Source organism: Prunus mume, linkage group LG5, assembly GCF_029339155.1.
Source record: "Prunus mume cultivar Tortuosa linkage group LG5, ASM2933915v1, whole genome shotgun sequence".
NCBI lineage: Eukaryota > Viridiplantae > Streptophyta > Magnoliopsida > Rosales > Rosaceae > Prunus > Prunus mume.
Window position 1 is genome coordinate 3,335,703 of NC_142702.1, and position 19,109 is coordinate 3,354,811.

General features: G+C 38.3%; 1 protein-coding gene and 2 pseudogenes across 2 annotated transcripts; 1 reads left to right on the top strand and 2 right to left on the bottom strand.

Annotated features, from left to right (window-relative positions):
• Positions 1-479: 479 nt before the first annotated feature.
• On the bottom strand, positions 480-3,464 carry LOC103330649 (phenylacetaldehyde reductase-like). Its single transcript, XM_008233250.2, has 6 exons — positions 3,201-3,464; positions 2,623-2,792; positions 1,963-2,154; positions 1,394-1,556; positions 942-1,128; positions 480-854 (listed from the first exon to the last, which is right to left on the bottom strand). The coding sequence occupies exons 1-6, from the start codon at positions 3,316-3,318 to the stop codon at positions 710-712; spliced, it is 975 nt and encodes a 324-aa protein (XP_008231472.2). The 5' UTR covers positions 3,319-3,464; the 3' UTR covers positions 480-709.
• A 1,268-nt stretch (positions 3,465-4,732) lies between these two features.
• On the bottom strand, positions 4,733-17,928 carry LOC103330672 (phenylacetaldehyde reductase-like; annotated as a pseudogene).
• On the top strand, positions 12,399-17,672 carry LOC103330673 (uncharacterized; annotated as a pseudogene). Its single transcript, XR_016127493.1, has 3 exons — positions 12,399-12,675; positions 13,549-13,612; positions 14,966-17,672. The product of XR_016127493.1 is annotated as an uncharacterized LOC103330673 (transcript).
• Positions 17,929-19,109: the final 1,181 nt, after the last annotated feature.

Consider the following 19,109-nt stretch of genomic DNA (forward strand, 5'->3'; position numbering starts at 1 on the left):
CCAAAATGGGGGAAACTATTCGGATTTCTAAGAACTTGAGGTTATGCGAGGATTGTCACTATGTTACGAAGTTCATTTCCAAGTTTGCCGATAGAGAGATTCTGGTAAAAGATGTGAATCGCTTTCACCATTTCCGTGATGGGGTTTGTTCATGTGGGGATTATTGGTAGTTGCAGGCGATTATTCGATTCTTTCTTTATTTTTCCCCTAATAACTAAAGGAGAGAGGTTTTTGAGGTTATAGAGATCTCAAAGGTGTACACTGTATAATAGGAACACTGTTAAAAATTATACATGTTCTTTGAAATCCTCATCAATAAATGATTTTCCTAATTTTATGTTTCATATGGTGTTTATTGTAATTTTCAAATTCTGTACTCTTTTTTGTACCACTGATTTAACCCCGATTGTGGATTAATAAAGAATTTCATTTCATTTCATTGAATTCAAGCACGCCATAAGTTATTTGGATAAAACTCATTGAAGAAAAAGTTAATAGAAATTGTTATTATAAAACAGATAATTAAAGATACTTTTGGTTGGTACACCAGAGATTGAATAGTTACTTCATTTTTATTCATTTTCAGTCGAGCTGAAACATTGGGGGCAAATGCAGACAAATATAGAAAGTCTGAACATGAACAATAACACTTTCACAATCTCTTTGGATAAACTTGTGTCATGAACAAGTTTGCCTTCAGTTGCATAATTCAAACCTTGAGAAAGCCCTTCTCCTTGAGGCTTTCAACAGTGTCCCTGAGACTTACTTCCAGTGGAAGGAAATTAACTCCCAAACTTTTTGCTTTTTCCTGTGATACTTGATATGTGGGTTCAGAAGGATTGGCCTCCTCATATCTGCCAACAATGAAACAAATAAATCTTTCCTTCCTTTAGAAATTTGTCATATTCGAAAAAGAAAATTGCCAATTTGTTGTAACTTACTTTTCAGGTGGGCACAGAGAGGGATGAAGTTCATGTAAAATCTTCAGAACCTTGGCCATGGGTATAACATGTCCAACTAAACAATATCTTCCATTAGCTGAAGGAACCTCAAATGCTTGAACATGAGCTGAGGCAACATCTCTAACATCACTACATGAATAAATTGAACTGTTTACATCTTCAATATCTGCATGCATAGAAAAGAAACAAACTTGCATCACAAGAATCATCTAACATCAAATGACAACTTTAAATGTTATTTTGTTACCCAAACCAACATTTCGTTACCTTAACGTTCGATAAACATACCTACTACTCTAAGAAAATGTTTTGACACTCAACAATCATTGTGCTAGCTGCCTCAACTAAGTTAATTCTGACTCTCCATCATAGTCTGCTCTAACCAAGCAAAGATTGAAAAAGAAAAATCATATATAGTTGCTGAAGTGTACCATTTTTGAAGTTGAGAATCATCTCCACGGTGAGGTTAAGGCTTGGTTGTAAGAGTGGACCAATCACATAGGATGGATTTATGGTAACCAAGTCAATTCCATTTCCTTCAGCAAATTTCCAAGCAGCTTCCTCAGCTAAAGTTTTTGAAAGAACATACCATTGCTGGACATAGAGAAGAGAAAGAAGTATATAATTCCTGCCTTGTTTTATGTTAAGCATACCTCAATGCAACGAATCACATGAACAACTGATTTATTATTATTATTATTTTTAATGGCAAAAAAAGACAACTGAGATCGTTTAATGCAAATACTTAAGACATTTTGAGGTCAAGAAGATGGACAAAAACTTGGAAGCTACTTCTGTAGAACAAATGAAGAACAGGGGAGAATAAAAGGAAAGAAGAAAGGATAATTATTCATCTCCTACATAATTGGATGCAGATACTTGTAAAGGTGACAAATTCATTCTAGTTAATGTCATGTAAATACAACAAATGAATATGAATTTCATGAATAAAAGGTGCAACTTCGAAGAAGATAATAAGCATGGGAACCTACACACTTACCTTAAAATTCTCACAAAAGAAAGGATCTGAAAACCATGTTTCATCAACCACCACATCAGGGGTCAATGGTCTTCCATTGAATATGACTGCAGCCGTAGAAGATGTTAAAACTACCCTCTTGACGGTAGCGAATTTTACACACGATTTTAGAACATTAAGGGTTCCCTTCACTGCAGGGTCAATTAATTCTGCCTGAGATTGTAGAGACAAAGAACCATTTCAGTTTCTGCATTAAAAAAAGTATGTTGATTCTGCAAAGAGGGAAATGTAATTTGTATCATCACAATACACTTCTAGTCCCTATAATTTTCAAACGGTTTCTAATTTGGTCAAGTAGCTCACATTAGGTTGCAATCAATCACAGTTTCACTTGTTCATGTTTTTCTAAGGGATTGGACTCGAAATTTGGCATTGTTGTAACCTTAAGGTGATCATCGTTAAGGGGCTTGTAGCTCAGTGATTAAGAACATTTACCCTGCACCTAATGTCTTACGTTCAATTCCCCCCTTCCCCAATATCGCTTGTATTTTTTTATTTTAAAAAGGTGATCATTGTTATATTTAAAAATGTCCAATGGCTAGTCCAATCCCTTATCAAGAAGACAAAAATAGTCAATTAGGTTTGAAGTATTTATGAAAGTAAAGGGATGAATGCTAGAACCTGTGGGTCAGTGCATGAAAGCATTACAGGGGATGCTGTATGAAAAACACCATCACATCCATCAACTACAGCATCAAATGATCCTTCTTCCAACAAATCTGCTTTGAACAAATGGAGCCTTTCTTTTGCCCCCTCAAGTGCCAGTAAGTGTTCTGTTTTCTTCGGGTCATCTGTGGCATATGCATAATTACAGAAGTAATTAGTTCACAAAAAAGGTCTCACCGTACAAGATTAGTCACTAATTGTATTGTTATAGAATACAGTTAGCGAGTTAGTTATATGTTAGGGAGATATAACTCTCATTCAATCTAGTTTGACACAATTGTTTTCCTCTTTAATATTCACTCTTTCTTCTCCTCTCTCCTCACGGTGTTGGGTCCAAAATCTAGTTTGACATATTTTTAGCACATGATGATATGGCTGGATCTGAAGAAAAGTGTTATTTCGATATGATTATGGATGAGAACAATAATCGAAATCCAGAAGTTTCAGTTGATGTCATCAAAACCAAGAAGTTGAAAATGAAAATAATCGAAGGAAAAACCGTTTTTCTGGCAAATCTATGTATATACACTGACTTGGGTCACGGACGGTTGCTTTGACAATATAAGCTCGTTCCAGTAAGAGCTTCACCAGCCAGGATGCTATGAAACCAGATGCCCCTGTTACGCACACCACCTTCCTTGTTTCGTTCATCCTCCTGATCAGAAGAAGCTTTATATTTGGAAGTTTTTGCTTCAGCTTTTTATATACTTGAGAAGTGAGTTGAATATTTTAGTTCTTGACGGGTGGTTGAGGGAGAGGGGGGCGTATGAGATAGGTGAGCTAGCTTTTCCTCTCTTGGGGCCAATAATACACGTCTTTAAAAACTCTGTGCACAAATGCAAGTAGTTTTGTAAACTTAACGGGGCTTTCGTTGCCACGGCAACTTGAGGTCAGAGTGGGATGGATGTGGAATCTCGTGACCACTTTTTTTTTAAGTGCCAATTTTGCGAAGGGATTTGGAGGGTGGTTCTTCGTCGCTGTGGGGTTCCGTCGTTAAACCCTCCTTGGCCATCATTTTTTGGTTTTATACTATTTACTTATATAAAAAAATAAAAAAAAGAACAAAACTTGAAGTCAAAGTGCATTAAAATTTTAAAATGAAAAAATAGATGAAGTTTATCCTAGGTATGCACATTGTAACAAAATTTTAATTGAGATGACAAATCGATTCAAATTTTTCGATGATAAAGTGCAATAAAGCCTATAATTGAGAGAATTTTTGTGACAGGATTAACCCTTGACTATATATACTTCTTGGTTTTTCTTTTGTGCGAGGGGTTTTGATAATTATTTGTTGGTGTTGTGGTATTTTAATGTTGGATTCTCTTGGACGGTTGAGTTGAATTTTTGGGCTTTTCACTTTGTTGAGTTTTTCCGTTGGCAAGTTGGCAGGCAGCAACTTTAGTTCCAACAAAAAAAAAAAAAAAAGTTTGGGAATTAATATTTTGAGACCTAGTACAAATGATTAAATGAGATGGGATCACTGTAGTTAGTGTGGGTGGGTAAGTTTCTCTCTAGGCGTGACAGATGTGTAGAGTTTGTCCCTCCTAAATGAGATGGGATCACACTAGTTGGTGTGGGTAGGTAAGTTTCTCTTCACGCGTAACAGATGTAGAGTTTGATGGGGCCACAAGCTTTATATTATATGATTTTTTTCTGCAATTTATGCTTATACATATATAATAAAGGAGGTGTGGACAAATGTCTTAACTTGACAAAAGATCTTATGTTCGAACTCCATAACATCTTAGTTGTGTGTATATGAGAAATTTCATTCCCCTGTAGTTTAAACTATTACTTGTATTAAAAAAAAATAAAGAAGGTGAAAAGATGCACACTCTATCGAGATCTATACATGTTATGTGATTTTCAAACTCTATAGTCTTGTTTGCACCCTTGTATTACTGGGGATGGTAATAACATACATGATTAATTCATAACACAGTCAGGCCATATAAACAAATGAAAAGCTAATAGAAATTGTTATTAGAAAACAGAAAAAATTAAAGGCACTTTGGTTGGTGTACACCGGAGAAATGAAAAGTTACTTGTTTGGTTCATTTTCAAACAAGGGTTTCTTCAATTGAGCTATCAAGAGCTAAAAGCGACTCCTGACCATTCTGGGCAATTGCAGATAGAAGTCTGAGCATGAACAATGTTACTTTCACAATCTCTTAGGATAAATTTAGCAGAAGAAAAAGAAAAATAACACTTGAATTTCCGATACGCGATCAAATTGTGCAATGAGCAAGTTGCTGTCAGTTGCATAATTCAAACCTTGAGGAAGCCCTTCTCCTTGAGGCTTTCAATAGTGTCCCTAAGACTTACTTCCACTGGAAGGAAATTAACTCCCAAACTTTTTGCTTTTTCCTGTGATACATGATATGTAGGTTCTGAAGGATTGCCATCCTCATATCTGTTGGAATTTTAAAAGGTTTTAAAAATTTAACCGTTTTATTTATTTAATTATTTTGGTTTTTTTATTTTATTTATTGTGGGGGTTATAAATATTTAATATTCAGGCTTTATTTCTGGTTGGTGAATGCCTTAATTTTTTGGTTGGTGAACTTTTATGGTTGGTGAAGGTTACATGTTTCGGATGCCTATAAAAGGCCACTCTTCCTTCAAATTTGATACACATACAAGCAGTGGCGGAGCCACCTAAGGCCCAGGGTGGGCCCAGGCCCTCTCTCATTTTTTATTTTTATTTTTTATTTTCTCATAATTTTGAGTCTTTAATAGTGTAGATGATGAGATTAATATTCAACCATGTTAAAATATGAAATTCAGGACAATTATGATTGTAATAAATGGATAAATTATTAATTGGTATGAAATGATATTATTAACTTATTAACCTGTTTAGCTCTTGAGGACTCCTATTCGAATTATTTTTAAATTTTTTGTGAAAGGCCCCCTCTAATGTGAAATCCTAGCCCCGCCACTGCATACAAGACACACAATACACTATCAGAGTATCACATACACATTCTAATTCTCTAATTTTCTACTTTTACATATATATTATCTACTTTATATTATTATTTTGGGCAATGATTATGTGACTTGGATATCTATATTTATCTATGAACGTGCTCATAGCGGATCTTGAGTTTGTGTACAAGGGGTCGTATCTTGGAGTCTTGTAGATCGTCAGTACCTGTACGTAGGGAGGTTACAAAGGCTTTAGGACAGCGTCTTTGACGTGCTTCACCATACCAAACTCACCTTCTTATTTATTATTTATTTTCCTTTTACTTACCTATTATTTTGTTTTCTTCATTTTCATTATACCTTTAAAGCTTTCCAATTTGTTTATATGTTATTTATAATATAAATGTTTTGAATTTGGCTTTACGGAAAGAGGAAAACTATATTTTTCATAACAATATCTGCCAACAATGAAGCAAACAAATCTTCCCCTTAGAAATTTGTCAATATTCAGTGCATTTTCATCAGTGATGTAAAATGCATTTAACTAACAGGAAAACTGGGAATTTGATCTAAAGCAGATCTGTGAAGATTGAACCACATACTGGAAATTTTTAATTTTTTTGGCCAATTTGTAGCATTTTTAAAATTTCTAACTTACTGTTCAGGTGGAAAAAGAGTGGGATGAAGTTCATGTAAAATCTTGAGAGCCTTGGACATGGGTGTAACATGTCCAACTAAACAATATCTTCTAGTAGCTGAAGGAATCTCAAATGTTTGAACATGAGCAGACGCAACATCTCTAACATCAGTTGACAAATAATTTGAACTGGTTACATCTGGTATATCTGCATAGAAAAGAAACAAACTTGCATCACAAGAATCATCTAACGTCGAATAACTAAGTTTAAATCATCCAACATCACAAGAAAAGATAAAAGAAAAAGAAAAATATAGTTTGTGGAGTGTACCATTTTTGAGATTCAGAACCATTTCCACAGTGGCATTAAGACTTGGTTGTAAGAGTGGACCAATCACATAAGATGGATTTATGGTAACCAAGTCAATCCCATTTCCTTTAGCAAATTTCCAAGCAGCCTCCTCAGCTAAAGTTTTTGAAAGAAAATACCATTCCTGGACATAGAGAGGAAAAGAAGTTCATACTAAACCAAGATATATTGCCTTGACTGAAGCAACATAAGATGCCAAATAACAAATGATAATGAATTTCATGAATAAAAGGTGTAACTTGGAAGAAGATTATAAGCATGGGAGCCTACACACTTACCTTCAAATTCTCACAAACAAGACGTTCTGAAAACCATGTTTCATCAACCACCACATCAGGGCTCAATGGTCTTCCATTGAAAATGACTGCAGCCATAGAAGATGTTAAAACTACCCTCTTGACGGTAGCTAATTTTACGCACGATTTTAGAACATTAAGGATTCCCTTCACTGCAGGGTCAATTAATTCTGCCTGAGATTGTGTAGACAAAAGAACCATTTCAGTTTTGAACTCTATAAGAAATGAAAGTAAAGGGATGAATGCTATTATATACTACCTGAGGGTTAGTGGCTAAAAATAGAACAGGGGATGCTGTATGAAAAACACCTTCACATCCATAAATGCAGCGTCAAAAGATCCTTCTTCTATCAAATCTGCTTGGAACAAATGCAGCCTTTCTTTTGTCCAATCAAGTGCCAATAAGTGTTCTGTTTTCTTTGAGTCATCTGTGGCATCACAGGCATAAATGCAAAAGTAATTAGTTCATCAAAAGGGCCTCTGCATACATATGCTCCATTTATTAATTTATTTTTATTGGGTGATGATATATTGTTTATTTTCAAAGTTCTTTTCTAACCTTAATATCTTTCCAGTATAAATCCTAATGGTAAAAATATTAACTAATGCAAACATTTAAAAACCATGTTTTTGACATATATATAATCGGGAGATGGTCCATTAAGGATTTTATGTGAAAGGCAGTTAACGATTTATAATCACAGTCATTTGATTGCATGTATGGTACATATTAAACTCACTAACAGTTCCAATGGATGGTCGAGATAAGAAGTTCTTAGCCAACACTAGGGTGTTCTCTATTTATGCTGGTCATGAGCGTGGAGAAAAAAACTTGTACACTGTTGGCTTGATCTACAATATTGTTCACTCACATTTCTTTGATAGCTTATGTTTTTGGAACCTAATGGTTTTCTATCATGGTACTTGTTAGAGACATTTAGATGATGACATGTGTTGCAAGATTAGTCCATATTCATAATTGTCTAACATTAATCACATGATTATAGATGAAAACAACAACCGAAACTCACAAGTTTTTGTTGATGTGATCAAAACCAAGAAGTTGAAGATGAAAATCATAGAAGAAAAAAAAGTTACCAAACATATTCTCAGTACTTTAAAAAAAAAAAAACCAGAAAAATGAAAACTGTTAAAAAAAAAAATTTGAAAAAGAAATGATTAGCAAGCAGGCAGGGCTGCACACGGGTCGGTCGGTCCGGTTATGGGCCCAAACCGCACGCCGAACCGGGTTTAGTCGGCAGGCCCAATTGCAAAACCGTGGACCTCCTTTTTAAGCCCATTTTCGATGTTGGTCGAAACCCGAATGTGTCGGGCCGGGTTGGTTCGGTTCGGGTATTTTCCGAGGCCCAACAAAAGCATCAGTTTTAGAGTTTTTATTTTTTATTTTTTATTTTATAAAGTTTTCCAGGCCCATCCTATTTTTTGGTCAGATTTCAACATTTCCAGTTTTTCCAAAATCTCCAACTCTACATAACTAACATTTTCATCATTCAAATACTTCAAAAAAACCTTAAAACCATAGCAAATCATCATCCACCACACGTCCAAATACAGAAATTAATGTTATACAGTCCATAGCAAATTGTGAGAGTAATCTCAATCACAATTTGCATATTTGCAAAGTTCAAACGAAAATCCAAATAAAAACAAATAAATGTCCATTACATATACACATACAATTCCCATGAGTTGTTTCATATTCAAATCAAATTTGCACCTCTGCACAAAGAAAGAAAAAATAGTTAGTAAACATATGAATTAATAACACAAAGAGACTACAAATTATGATTAATGTAGAAAAGAAAGAAAACCTTTTTCCACTTTTTCCAAAGCTTGGTAGAAATCTAACTCCTCCAATGCGGGTTCTTTGTAGTAGCTAAACTCCTCCGCCCTTAACCAATCACTACAACAAATCAATGCCTCCACGGTTTTTGGGGTTAATGAACTCCTAAAGGGATCTACAACTCTCTTTCCCGTGCTAAAAGAACATTCCGAAGCCACAGTTGATGCTTGGACAGCAAATACATCTTTTGCAATACTAGAAAGTATTGGAAATTTTGTAGCATTCTCCTTCCACCAATCAAGCAATTTGAACTCATCATTCGTAAGATTCACGGGAGGTTCCAATAGGTATTTGTCAATCTCATTTCTTATCTCAACAACATCCTTATCTCTCCTTGACTTCAAGAACTTTTGCAACCTTGATGATTTAGTAACATCATTGTTCACATGCAATGATCCTTCACTCTCTACATTACCATGAAAAACTTGGGCAGCAGCTGGATTTTTCTTTTTATAGTAATCATACAAATTGTGCAAAAGTGTCTTGATCTCCAATGACATGTCATTAACCCCATTTTCATCGGACACCAAGTCACCCAAGCAAAATTCCACATATTCCATCTTGTATCGAGGATCTAGAATAACCGCCACAAAGAATAACTTGTTGATGTTATTCACATTTCCCCAATATTTATCAAACTTTCTCTTCATCATTGTTGCTATTTTGCACATAACAACATCATCAACATTCATCATTGTGTCTATCTCCTCCAAAAAAGAACATATCTCATGGAGTGGGGCATTAGAAGACACGGTTTTTGATGCACTAAACCTCAAAGTAGCATCATAAAACCTCTTCAAAAATTTGACAAATACCTTTGTATTATCCCAATCCAATGAAGTTGGAGGTCCAACTTTTTTCTTCTTTTCCTTACCATGAGCTTCATACTCCTCAAAATACCCCAAAAAGTTTGGGTCATCCTCCTCCATCCTCTCAAAACCTTTTTGGAGCTTCAAAGCACTCTCCAACATCATGTAAGTTGAATTCCATCTTGTGCACACATCTAAAGGAACCATGGTTCTAGTATCAACCTTCTCCATCTCCAAACAAGCCCTAAACTTCTCTAACCGTTGGGATGACCCCCTAATGTACTTAGCACAATTGCGAATACTCTCAATGGATTGATGAATTTCTTTCATTCCATCGGTTACAATCAAGTTTGTAATATGTGCACAACACCTCACATGCAACAAACTACCATCACCTATGAGTGAATTCCACTTTTCTAACCTCTTCTTCATGTAGCTAATACATCCATCATTGGAGGAAGCATTATCAACCGATATGGTGAAAACTTTCTCTATCCCCCATCCATTCAAACATGTCTCCACAAGCCTACCAATTGTATCCCCCTTATGATTAGGAATGACACAAAAATTAAGAATTCTCTTATGCAAGACCCAATCATCATCAATAAAGTGGGCCGTGAGAACCATATAATTGATATTTTGAATGGACGTCCAAGTGTCGGTGGTAAGAGAGACTCTTTGTGCATTATGTGTTAAGACACTCTTTATTTTAGCTTTCTCCTCTTGATAGAGATCCCACACATCTCTAGCGATTGTTGTACGAGATGGCAAATCAAATCTAGGTTGTGCCTCCTTCAAAAATTCACGAAACCCAATACCCTCCACATGACTAAACGGAAGCTCATCCCGAATAATCATCTTGACACATGCAATTCTACATCTCTCTTTACTAAATGCATGTGATACTAGGTTACCCCCTTTCGCTTGGCCCTCAAATGAAAGGACTTTTTGTCTTTTCTCATGTCTCAATGGAGAATTCTTACATTGACTTCTCAAATGGTGCCACAAAGTGGATGTACCATTCCTTTTACCATCACATGCATAGTCCTTTTTACAATACTTGCATATGCATCTAGACTCACTAGTTTCATCCTCACACTTTATCTTTGTGAAATGATCCCAAACCCCCGATGCTTTCTTACAAGGCTTTCTTTTTCCTAAAGTACTAGGGGTTGATTTTGGAAGAGCTGATTGTGGAGAGTCAGATTGTGAAGGGGCTAATGGTGGAGGGGCTAATGGTAGTGGTGGGTTAATAGAAACAGGGGTTTCAGATTCTGCTTCCATTAAATTAATTATAACCTACAAAAATACAAATATTTGGTGCTTTAATAACCAAAAACAATAAGCATGTAATCAATATTTCATATTCAACCAAAACAGCAACCAAAATACAAATATAGAGTGACATTACAATGATGCAATTTTCTGCCAAATCACATTATTGAATATATATGCCAAATCACATTATTGAATGATGCTATATATTACTATGATCCTATATCCTATAATAGAGTCAGATCAAAGAAATTCATATATCCTATGGCAAATCAATTCTATGATCTTATATATTACTAGAAATTACAACACCACCAGAAAAAAAAAATCAAACAACAACAAAGTCAGATCAGAGAAATTACCTAGAGCAAGCCAATCGTTTCCTATGATCCCAAATTCAATTCTGTCCACCAAAAATCACAACAGAGTCAGATTAGATAAATAGAATTAACCAAAATCGTCAAATCCCTAACATTTTTAATTAGGGTTTACAAATATTAATACCTCACAAACTGAGAGACAGCGAGAGAGACTGAGAGAAAGCAGCTAAAGAGATTGAGAGAGAGAGAGAGAGAGAGAGAGAGAGAGAGAGAGAGAGCGAGTGGAAGGGAGACGAGAGTCAGAGTGTGAGAGACTGAGTGATCGGGTGAGAAATCGTTAGAGAGAGAGAGAGAGAGAGAGAGAGAGAGAGAGAGAGAATGCGGGTGAGAGAAGGAAGAAAAGACAACCGAGAGTGATTCAGAAAGGCAGAGCCGAGAGTGATTCAAAGAGCAGCGGCGAGATAGAGAGTCCGAGAGGCGAAGAGGCGAGATGGAGAAAAAAAAAATCGAAGCAATGTGTTTCAGATTTTAGGGTTTCGCTCAATCCGGTGTAACATAGAGTAGGAAATGGTTTTCGCTCGACAAATCATCACTTAACACCTATATTACGTATTTTTATAATAAAAAAATTTACTCGGTCCGTCCGGTTTTCGCGGTTTGCGCCAATTAAAACCGGTCCAACCGGTTCATGGCGGTTCGGCCCGTTTTTGCCGATTCTTCACTTTTCCAGTGTAAAAACCGAACCAAACCACCTTCGGCGGTCCGGTTTGGTCGGTTCGGTCGGGTTTTCGGTTAAAATGCTCACCCCTACAAGCAGGTAATTAGTTTGATACCAAGTTTAGGGGGAGGATAATTGATTACATATTTCTAATCTGCTGTTGGATTGCATTTATTAAATGTATTGGTTAATTTAATACGCAACATACATACAATCCAATGGTGAAGAAATATGTAATATGTAACAACCCGATTCCAAATTAATTTTTAATTATAAATTTATTATGATAAAAAACTATTTTGCCCTTAGAATATTTTATTAGGTTAAAAGTTGACTTTTTTATTGGGAAGGAATTTGAAAATTTCAATTATATCATTGCATAGAAGACGTCGCGACAGTCGTAGTGTAGTGGCTCAAATCCGAGTTGTATTGAGAAATGTACCATCAAAACTTACGAAGGGGCAAAACCGTAATTTTACAAAACTGGTTTTAAAAACCAGATTTCTCTCTCTCTCTCTCTCTCTCTCTCTCCCCGTCGCGCGATCCGCTTCCCCCCCGACTGTAGCAGCCGACTGGTTTTTTCGTTCCAGCCGCCGCCACACTGCACCACAGGCCACGAGACCGGACCGGTTCGAACCGCCTTATTTGCCCCGTCCTTTCCCGACCAGTCTCAGCTGCTGCCGTTTGCTGTGATCGCCGGAATCTGCCAAAAACCACCCGGTTTCCGTTCGAAATTTCCAGCCCGCTCGTTCTCCCTCCTCCGGCCACTGTTTCCGACGAGTGAGGTATGGTTTCTCACCTATTTTTCGTGCTCTAGCTGATGGTTGGGTAGGATTGGAACGATTTCTAGCATAGGTAGATGAAATCACGGTCCAAAGTTTGGCCGGTTTTCAGTTTGAAATTCCGGCCATTTCCAGTCGTTTTTAGAGGTAGGTCCCAGAAAAAAAGTGGCTCCAATCGACGTCCTGAGCCTGTGGTAGGAATCTTGGCCCTCGATTTTAAATTTTTCCGGCAGCCAGAATTGATCAAACCACCCACGCGCTGCCGGCGCGTGGGTAATATTGTGCGGGCCACAATTTATCCTAAAATAATCCCTAGGTTGTCACGAGCGTGTAGGTGTGCTCGGATTTCAATTTGGTTATCTTTTGAGCCTCGAACGGATTTCGCCTATTGTGCGATATCTGGGATCGATATGTTCGGACCTTTCGATCGAGCTCAAATTCACGTCTATTTTATCTTGTATTTCTAGGATCATATAGGATTCGACGGATCGTGAATCGGAGTCTTGGATACTCCGAAATCGCTAACCCTAGGGCTAAATTAGCCGTAACTGTCCGATCGTGAGCAATCCGACCGTCCGATTCCGACCAGACTTGCAGGATAGGGTTATTTAAATGTGAGGAACCAATAGGAACTCTCGGATTGATAATTGGAGGTCGTGGACCCCACGGGGTCTCGGATTGACCAATATGGCAAATTTATCGTTTATCGAGTCTCGGGTCTTTTCGGACCGTTCTAATAGTCTGAAATGTTTAATTGGGCATAGGAATGTTCTTCAAATAAGTACACGCACTTTTAGAAGCTGGGGGTCAGGGTTTTGGATTAAATATTTATGTTGAATAATTTTATTAATTTAATGTTTGTAATGGCATAAATAGGTACTCGGGCACCAGCGGACCCACAGGAGGGACCCTCAAAGGGTCAAGCGAACTCGGACACTCAGTGAGTGGACTTTTATTTTATAAATGATTTTATGCAATTAAAGTTTTATTATTTGACCTTGAATGAGTTATTATGAATTTTTACTTTCCAAGGATGATTGTTTGATTTCGAATATTTTTATTATATTATGTTTATATTTAAGTTGAGCATGGCTTGGAAATTAGGAAGTATAGTGGCAACATAATTTAAGGATGGATGAGAAATAGTTTTTATGATTTTCCAGGAAATGTTTTTTTTAAACCACCATAGGTACCCATGTTGCCTTCGGAATAAATGTTGCCTTAGGAATGAATGTTGCCTTAAGATAAATTGTTGCGTTCGGTTATAATAATGTCAACGGACATTACAGTTGCCTTCGGTTGAGTCAGCGCGCGTTTGACAATGCCCCATGAGTTTCGGGGACGCTCGAGTTGTGCGGAGCAAGGAATGCGGATCTGGCTGACTAAATGTCCCTTGAATCCTGAGAGGATTGCGGCTCGAGTCGACTTTGTGTTATCGAGACCTGCGAGGACGTGTCACAAATTGTGACATTAGGAATTGACGGTATACTGTGGGAATTGATGGTATAATGTGGGAATTGACGGATATATGATGGGTACATGTAGGTGGAAAGGAATTAATGTTTTACAATGCTTTCAAAACGTTTTCAATGATTTGTTTGAATGCTTGATCAGTTATATGTATGTAGATATGCATGCTTGAATTTTATTACGAATATAGAATATTGAGATAATTGAATTTTTCTAAATGTTTTAACAGTGGGGTTAGTATGTTCATATTCTATTTTCCAAAATTTTATTTTTGTCAACTCACATTTTTAAATGTTTTGCGCCCCCTGGCAGTAGTCGTGAACCAAAGTGCCACCACAGGGCAGTCACAACTCTTCACTCATCCTTTCCACTAAGTAGGATTTCTGTTGTAATCGAACTACTCCTCTAAATTAAACTAATTAGTATTGCTTTGAAATTGCCTTAGGATTTCTATAAGGCCTGAGGCCACATAGTTCTGGTGTTGGATTGCTTGAATGTAAACTTGATGCATGCTGAACGGTTGGGATTATAATTGCATTTTGTACATGTGGAAGATTTTTGGGAAACGACTATTTACAAGGGAGATTTTGCCGAATTTTATGCAGAAGTCAAACTTGAAGTTAACTTTGGTTTGTTAGATGGACAATTTAGTCAAGTGTGCCCGGCACCTGCCGGTCCGACACGCACGTGGTTTGGCTCAGTTCGAAAGTGAAATTTGGGTCGGGTCCTGTCAACTTGGTATTAGAGCGTTAGGTTTAAATTCTTGTAGATTGCGCACCTTGTGTGCATTTTTGTTTTAATGAATTCATGTTTCTTGTGACAGAATCATGGCCCCTAAACGTGGTGGCACTCGTAGGGGAATTCAACGGGCGTCTCGACTAAGAGGACTTGATCCTTCTCTGAGCCGGAGAACCTTCCGATTCCGGGTCCGTGGAACATGTTGAGCAGTCTTATGTAAGAGGTCTAGCAGGAGTTGTACCGGTGATGCCCACTCCATCGATTGATCCAAATTTTCAGCAGACACTGGAGTTATTAACCCGAGGCCTTATCCAGGACCGGGCAACCAGAGATGCATCTTTGACATATGCAGACCGGGCTAAAAAGATAGGGGTAGTGGAATTTAATGGTGATGGTGATCCCGCCGTGGCTGAAGAATGGATAGAGATGGAAAGAATTATGGATGTGATGGATGTCCCACAGGAGCGCAGAGTGGTTTTGGCTACCTTTTTCCTTTCCAGAAATGCAAGGTCTGGTGGGAGTCGTTAGAAGCGATGTCGGGACCCATCGGCCATTACGTGGCAAGTTTTTCGGACTGCCTTTGTTGAGCAGTTCTATCCTTTAGCCTACCAAAATATAAAGATGGAGGAGTTCCTTCAACTTGAACAGGGCATTATGACGGTGTTAGAGTATGAGAAGAAATTCAATGAATTGTCCGAGTACTGTGCACCGCTTGTGGCGGATGAAAGAGAGAAGTGTCATTGTTTACCAGAGGATTAAAGACATCCATTCGTGACATCGTAGTGGGACAGCGTTTGGCTAATTTCGGAGATTTGGTGATGTCTGCCTCATTAGTTGAACGCAGTCGGATGATGGTCCAAGGACGAAGTAATTTCCGTAAACGACAATATGACATGGGTGGTCTCAATCGGGGTCATCCAAGCGAGGTAGTTTCACTCTCGATCATCCAGTGGTCATAGTTGTGGAGGTTTTCGAGTGGAGTAAGCTCCAGTGGAGGGTCCAACCAAAGTGGGAGTTCGATTAGGAGATAGCACATTTAGTGGTTCAGGGAGGCAGTGCGGCCGTTTTTAGTGGGAGGAATCGCTCCCGGTGTGCTTTATCGGCGGGTTCCATACCGGCCTTGTCAGAGGCACTCTTGGTGCTATCACCGTGGTCGATCGGGGCATTTTGAAGGAGTGCCCAATGCTTCTGAGTAGAGAAATATCCACTGGTCCAACCTGGGACGGGTGCAGAGTAGAATCGAGTACATCACAGATTGTGGGGCCTCATCTAGTTGTGGGGCCCAAACTAGTATGGCTAGCATAGGTGGCGAGCATAAGGGAGACGACCGTTTGAGGTAGCATATCCAGAGGTTTAGGAGACAGTGCATCCAATTTTTAGGGCGAGAATCGCTCCCGGTGTGCTTTATGCGGTGTTCCATAGGGCCTTGTCGTGAGGCACCATTGGGTGTTATCGCTGTGGTCGGGGCATTTTCAAAAGAGTGCCCGATGCTTCTATAGAGTAGAGAAATCTCTCAGGCCAACCTAGGGGCGGGTGCAGTCAGAGTACATAGTACATCACAGTTGTGGGGCTCGTCTAGTAGTGGGGCCCAGACCATTATGGCTAGCATAGGTGGCAGATAGCAGAGGGGACGTGGTGGACGTTCTAGAGCTATCGGGCGAGTACACAACATGTCTTAGCAGGAGGCACAGGCGTCACCTGATGTGATCATAGGTACATTACCCTGGGGATACACACTGGGGATACGCACTCTTTTGTTGCACATTGTTTTGCTCACAATGCGAATGTGAGACTTACGACCTTGTGTGAGGAACTTGCTATTTCTGTACTCATGGGAGATGTCTTTACAGTTGGCGTAGTGTCAGGGGTAGCATGGTTTTGGTAGGGGATGTAATTCTGGAGGCAGATTTTATTCCTTTAGATATGGTGGATTTGGATGTTATTCTGAGTATGGATTGGTTAGCTAAGCATTGTGCTTCGGTCGATTGTTTCCGGAAGGAGGTCGTACCGTAGTCCAGACAACTTGAGGTGACTTTCTGTAGTGAGCGTAGAGTTCTTCCAACTACCTCATATCAGCTATGACGGCAAGACGGTTGCTCAAAAAGGGGTGTTTAGGATACTTGGCTCACGTAATTGACACTCGGGATAATGGATTGAGGTTGGAGGATATTCCAGTGGTACGGGAATTTCCGGATGTGTTTTTTGAGGATCTTCGTGGATTACCTCCTCATCAGGAGATCGAGTTCACCATTGAGCTCGTTCCAAGGACGAACCCTATCTCTCAGGCACCGTATAGAATGGCAACAATGAATTAAGGGAGTTGAAAACTCGATTGCAGGAGTTGGTGGACAAGGGTTTCATCTGACCCAGTTTCTCTCATTGGGGTGCACCAGTTCTATTTGTGAAGAATGATGGCACCATGAGGTTATGTATTGATTATAGACAGTTGAATAAGGTTACAGTGCGGATCAGAGCAGAGGATGTGCCTAAGACTACTTTCTAAACAAGATATGGTCATTATGAATTTTTGGTGATGCCTTTTGGATTGACTAATGCGCCAGCAACATTTATGGATCTGATGAACAGAGTGTTCCGACGTTACTTGGATTGCTTTGTGATTGTGTTCATAGATGATATTCTTGTATATTCTAAAATTCAAAAGGTGCATATGAAGCATGAGTTGAAACCTTGTATATTCTACTCCTGATTTGGAACTTGTTGTTGAACGGTTGGGATTAGAAATGGATTTTGTACAGGTGGAAGATTTTTGGGAAACAACTATTTACAAGGGAGACTGTATCGAATTTTAGGCGAAGTCAAAGTTGAGGTTAACTTCGGTTTTGTTAGACGGGCAATTTAGTCAAGCGTGCTCGGCACCCGCCAGTGTCGAACACGCATGTGATTCGCCTCGGTCGAAAATGGAATTTGGGTTGGGTCCTGGACAGTGGCTTTGACAGTATAAGCTCATTCTAGCAAGAGCTTGATAGGCCATGATCCTATGAAACTAGATGCTCTTGTTATACACACCACCTTTCTTTCTTGGCTCATCCTTCTCCTCTCATCACATTAAGATTTACAGTTGGAAGTCATGGTACTTCAGCCTTTTATATACTTGATTAAGTGAGCTTAATTATTTTTAGTTCGGTCGATGATGACCACTTCAACACAAATTTTAATGGTACAATACTACAAAAAGGGAAAAAGACCCAGAGAATGACGACGGTAGAATAGAAGACATGACGATGGCCATGACTACAAGAGTATTGCAGCTTGGAAAGTATTGCATCAGTATACCCTTGTAGCCATAACATTCGAAGAGGTGTGTTGCTCCTAAGAAAAACCATGTTATGTTGGAATTGCAGTGTTAGGCTATGCACCTTGGTCATCAGAAGTCTTTCTCTTGCTTCTATGACAGTAACCCTTCTGCTATGTGTTTATGTAGTTCTTTCATTTCATTTGATTGAATTCAAGCAGGCCATAAGTTATTAGGATAAAACTCAATGAAGAAAAAGTTAATATAAATTGTTATTATAAAACAGATAATTAAAGACACTTTTGGTTGGTACACCAGTGATTGAAAAGTTACTTCATTTTAATTAATGTTCAATCGAGCTGAAACATTGGGGGCAAATGCTGCAGACAAATATAGAAAGTCTGAACCTGAACAATAATACTTTCACAATCTCTTTGGATAAACTTGTGTAATGAACAAGTTGCCTTCAGTTGCATAATTCAAACCTTGGGGAAGCCCTTCTCCCTGAGGCTTTCAACAGTGTCCCTAAGACTTACTTCCAGTGGAAGGAAATTAACTCCCAAACTTTTTGCTTTTTCCTGTGATACTTGATATGTGGGTTCAGAAGGATTGGCCTCCTCATATCTGCCAACAATGAAAAAAATAAATCTTTCCTTCCCTTAGAAATTTGTCATATTCGAAAAAGAAAATTTCCAATTTGTGGCATTTTGCAAGTTATAACTTACTTTTGAGGTGGGCACAGAGAGGGATGAAGTTCATGTAAAATCTTCAGAACCTTGGCCATGGGTGTGACATGTCCAACTATACAATATCTTCCATTAGCTGAAGGAACCTCAAATGCTTGAACTTGAGCTGAGGCAACATCTCTAACATCACTACATGAATAAATTGAACTGTTTACATCTTCAATATCTGCATGCATAGAAAAGAAACAAACTTGCATCACAAGAATCATCTAACATCAAATGACTAACTT